At 44.2% G+C, this 5,267-nt stretch overlaps 1 protein-coding gene across 1 annotated transcript in view; it reads left to right on the forward strand.

The window, feature by feature from the left end:
- The first annotated feature begins 3,264 nt into the window (after positions 1–3,264).
- LOC103262277 (microtubule-associated tumor suppressor candidate 2-like) overlaps positions 3,265–5,267 on the forward strand; it is a 76,080-nt gene continuing 74,077 nt past the window's right edge. Inside the window, exon 1 of the mRNA XM_021713294.1 lies at positions 3,265–3,537. Coding sequence (XP_021568969.1) covers positions 3,484–3,537 — 54 coding nt within the window. The 5' untranslated portion in view covers positions 3,265–3,483. The remainder of the gene's footprint in view (positions 3,538–5,267) is intronic.

Raw genomic sequence — 5,267 nt, forward strand, 5'->3', positions numbered from 1 at the left:
CTCGAACCCCTAGGCTCAGGCAATCCTCTTGCCTCCCAAAGTGCTGGGATCACAGGTATGAACCACTGCGTCCAGCCTGTAATTTTTATAACATGCTAAGAACGCAACCGAGGCACAATCCTAGGACCTGGTGCATTTCTAAAAATCTGTGAAGCTGGGCATGATGGCTCACACCTGTAATCCCAGCACTCTGGGAGACGAGAGGATTGCCTGCACCCAGGGGTTCAAGACCATCTTGGGCAACTTGGCGAGACCTCGTCTCTATAATAAATAAAAAAATGAGCCGGGCATGGTGGCACACGCCTGTGGTTCCAGCTACTTGGAAGGCTGAGGCAGAAGGATCTCCATGAGCATGCTGCTGCATCCCAGCCTGAGTGACAGTGAGACTCTGACTCAAAAAAAAAAAAAAAAGGATTGTGTGCACTGAGATCAGACCACATGTGATTCCAGCAACATCTTGTGGGATGGATGGACCAGCCCCGTCGCTGTGCCCTTTAGTGCTCTCTGTGCCCAAGAGGAGGAGCTGAACATCACCTTTCTTTGTGTAGATTGCCAGTGTCAACCTAATCCCCTGCAAGAGCTCCATACATCTAAAAACAAGCAGGACTTTTCTAGCAAGGTGCAATACAAATCTTAATTTACAAAAAAACCATTTTCTAAGGGGAACTACCTGCAGGAAGACAACTGTGTAGAAAGTAAGCATTCTTTAAATCAATATGGGGAGAAGTGAAGCTTGGTGGACCCTCCACACCCCTTCTGGCTCCTTCCACAATAGAGGCTTTGCGCTGTCTTGACTTAAGCCAGATCTGTTGTTCAGGGACTGTTTGCTTCCAGGTGAATTCAAGCTATCACTTCTTTTGTTTTTTTGTTTTCCACGGTGGTATAATGCAACACAAAGTTTACCATCTTAACTATTTTTAAGTGTACAACCCAGTAGTGCTAAGTAAAGATGTTTCTCGACTTAACAACTGGGTTTCAAAACGCACTTTCGATTTATGTCATTTTTGATTTACAATGGGTTTGTCCGGATGCGGCCCCAATGTCAATGGAGGAGCTGTTGAATGTGTCGTGTGTTAAAATCCTGTGGAAAGACTGTACATGGAACCATCATAAGTGGGGGACAGTCTGTACATTCACGTTGTAGTGGATCCAATCTCCAGACCTCTTCACCTTGTAAAGCTGACACTGTACCCTCTAAACAACTCTCCATTTCTTCTGCCCCCCTGGCCCTGGCAACCCCATTCTGCTTTCTGTCTTCTGTGAATTTGACCACACTAGGAACCTCATGTTGGAACCATACCGTATTTGTCCTTTAGTGCCTGGCTTATTTCACTTAGCATAAATGGCCTTAAGGCTCATCCATGTTGTAGCGTGTGTCAGTATTTCCTTCCTTTTGAAGACTGAGTAATATTCCATTGTATGAATCTTCCTCCATTGATGGACATTCAAGCTTTCCACCTTTGGGCTATTGTGAATAATGCTGCTGTGAACTTGGGGACCAAGCCAGTACTTGTCACAATGTCAAGGCTTTCTCACAAAGGTTTCAAAAGCCCCAGGAACAGCTCTCAGCCCAGGTTCAAGTTCAAGGTGCTGTGAGCTTCTCTCCCTCTGAGAGGTCTACCCAAGCTCTCGGCTTGAGTGAGACCTCCCAAGAACCCGCATGGGTTTCTGTCCTTTTCCCTGGCACACTTGGCTTTAAAACAATAAAAATAACGCATGCTAACCAGAGCATAAAAAGGGGAAATACAGGTGCTGTTCATGACAACGTGTATCTTTCCAAAGCTTTATTCTAAACATAAACAAAGCATATTTTGCTTTTTTTTTGAGTTGGAGTCTCACTCCATTGCCCAGACTGGAGTGCAGTGGCACGCTCCTGGCCACCGCAGATCGGACCTGCTGGGCTCCAACGATCCTTCCGCCTCAGCCTTCCAGTAGTTGGAACTACAGGCGCGCTGCTTTTTTAATATAAAGTTTACTTTCTTATGCAACAGTGTATCATCATTCCATATGAGGGAAAGGTATTGAAAGTCTAAAATTATTTCCATCTTTATGCTGTTATGAACAATGCTGAATTGAATATCCTTAGGCAAACACACTTGTATATTTATGTATCATTGTAACATAGATGTGGAAATATTGGGTCAAAGTATATATACATTTAATACTTTGATAGATATAGCCAATTGCCTTTCTAAAAGATTATACAAATTTTCCTGTTAGCATTAAAGAAAGATTGGGTATATTCTTTCAAATTTAGGGCAAACATTCTAGTCTGTTCCTATTTGATGACCAAATATCCATTTTTCTCTCCAAGCAAATCTAAATAGCCTATACTGCTTAATTAAAATCTGCTTAGAAAATCTCAGAGAAGTTAGTTAAATCATCCGGTTTTAATGACTGTCTGCTTCTATCCTTAGGCAAACTTGATAAGCAAACGTGTAATTGTTTATTTCCACAGATGATACATTTCAGGTTTTTTCCTCTGAGGTATCAGGACATTCAAAGTTAATCTTATGTATATCTGCATCTCTTACTTTCGAGATGACATACACATATTTTTTAAAATATCACATCTCTTTGGAGCGAAACTTTTGTCCCCTGTGTCCTGCCCTTTTTAGAATTTTAACTGTTTAAAAAATTACAGATTGCTGGAAAGATCTGCTGCGCACAGCCTTTCATGCCCATCTGTCCCAAACCCCGGGTTTAATCACCTGAGCCACTCGAAGGGACTCGTGCTTGTCAGCCTAGGCAAGCGACTCCACAAATATATTTCCAGTCCGAAGACTCCATCAAATAAGGCAGAACACTACTCACTGCTGTGCGGATCTGCAAATGAACAATCGGTGGTTCCCATGAGCAACAGATACCCTGAGAGCAGTTTCTCGAGAGGGGAGGGCCGTTGGACATCACGTTCATGGATATTTTTGCTTCTCCGAAAAATAAATTCAAGCCAGGCTTCCCGCAGCGCCAAGCCCCACCTCGGCGGCCCTCAGGCCGGTGTCCCCAGCCCGGGATCCTTTTGTGTCTAGGCGTCCTCTCCAGGCGTGTCTACGCGGTGCCGAGGCCCATCCCGGAGGGGGAGGGCGGGGAGCGGCCGCGCCGCCGGCTGTCCTCTCCGGGAGGCGGCGTGGGTCCAGGCTCCGTTGTGATGCGACTATCGATTCGATTTGCCTCCCTCTGAAGATTCCAGTGGCAGAGTGACCCTCCCTCCCGCCTGTCCCCTCCCTTCCTCACCCCCACCCCCCGCCCCCCACCGCAGGATCGGAACGCAGCCGCCCTGCGCTCTCCTCCTCCTCCTCCTCTCTGTTCCTCTGGCTCCCGGATTCCTGAAGTTATTAGGAGAAATAAGGTAGCCGAGGGGACCCCATGGAAGTTGTGACAGCTCCCGGCGGCGCGCCCCTTTCGCGTGCGCCGGGACTCGGCTTAGGACTTGCCCGCTGTCTCGTTGAATGAAGGAGGGCCCCTGCCCGCCAGCCTGCCGGGATGGGCCACTGCTGCTGCAAACCTTATAACTGCCTTCAGTGCCTGGACAAGACGGTACTCTCTGCCTTCCCTCTCCCTTCTCCCCCCTCCTCCTTTGCAAGGACAGAGAACCAGCCGCGAGCCAGCCACCTCTGTCTGTGCTGTCCCCCTAGCATGCGAGCGCGCTTTGTTGGTGACCAGAAGGCTCCCTTGACTCGTTCCAGTGTGCAGAATTGTGAGTGGTGTGCACAGCAACGTTCAGGTCTCACACACTCTGCGGTGCCTTACATAATTCTGTATCCCTGCTGTCTCAAATGTAATTGTTGCATTATTTTTTTTTCCTGAAATAGTAGAGCTGTGCTCAAACATCTTGCAATCCAAACTGCCAAGAAATCCTTGCAATTTTCTTAATGCATTTTAATGTACCTGCAAAAACCTAAGACGTTCCAGTGGGGATTTTAGATGAGCCGGGCAGGCATGCTTTTCTTGGCCAAGTGCTAACTTTGAAAGTTTACCATTCGTTTTTAAAGGCAGCATCTGTCTTGGTAGTGTACATTCTTAACGTCAGGGAAGAAAGCACACCAGGGTGGCTATTCTCTCTGTACTGTCTTTGGATCACAGAAGAATGAATAACATAGAGGGGAAAACTTAGCCAGAGAGAGTCTGAGGGTGTGTCAAGCCTTGGCTGGAAGAAAAATTCACAGAGGAGTCTGAGTGAGAATTGTGTAGCAATTCCAACACAAAGCCTTTCTTTGGTTTTGACATTTGCTTGCACTGCGAGCTTGCAGAGGGATTGGGATATGCTTTTAATTTCACTACTGGAAATCTGTTGGCAAGACTCTTGTCTCCGTGATGTGTTTTATTATCATGTGCATTTGGATGTCTCAAAGATGCATGAAATGGAGCTTCACAAGGGGTTGAAATGGTCTCTTTTCTAATATCATCAGCTGTTAGACAGCTTGAGGGATGATTATATGTGACCAGGAGAAGGAAAATATATAGCTTAATACAAAACTCATCACAAGGCAGTCGCTTGGGAACATCTTGGTGACCAGTTCTGCCTATGAACTTTGACCTAAAGTAGGGTTTCATAGCATCCAGGAAAATTACATCAATTAAACGTAGTACTTTTTTCCCAATAGAAATAACTGCTTCCATGGGTTTAGCTTTCGCTATCACGAGTACGAACTAAAATATTTATATACACAGGTATGTGCTTTTAATAGAAATATGAAACATTTGCACTCAGTTGTCTGCAAATCCAACATTGAAGTGATTAAGATTAAGCCCTTTTTCAAGGGAAGTGGTCACAGAAAGGTGTTGAAGAAAGCTTCATGACAGTAGTTATAGTAAAAGAGAAAGGTTCGCCACGTGGAATACAGCATAAAGTTTGTGTCTCTAAACTCTGCAACAAAAGTTTTAGAAACAGAGGCTATAAGATGTAGCCCCCTTTTTTTTTTTTAAAGAAAATATGTTTGAAAGTGAATTCATTTTCCTGTTTTGTTTCAAATCAAGTTCTTGAAAAGAATGATCTCTGTGTCATTCTTGAATTCAGAGATTTTGGAAGATGAGTCAATATTCTTTCGTCTCATTAGCTGTTTGGAGTTTAAGTAACTTTCAAATGTTTTAGCTTTGAAACTTGAAACTCAATACAAATTATTTTTTACTGATGAAAACTTAAAAACTTACATTGCATTTATCAACTTTTCAATTATGTTTACACCTGCATTTCTTGATTTTTCTTCCCTGTATTTTAGAATAATAATATTCCCATTTGAGGTTTTATATACATACATAGATCTCTT

This window comes from Carlito syrichta, unplaced genomic scaffold (assembly GCF_000164805.1).
Source record: "Carlito syrichta isolate Samal-C Ts95f unplaced genomic scaffold, Tarsius_syrichta-2.0.1 Scaffold304427, whole genome shotgun sequence".
NCBI classification, from domain to species: Eukaryota; Metazoa; Chordata; class Mammalia; order Primates; family Tarsiidae; genus Carlito; species Carlito syrichta.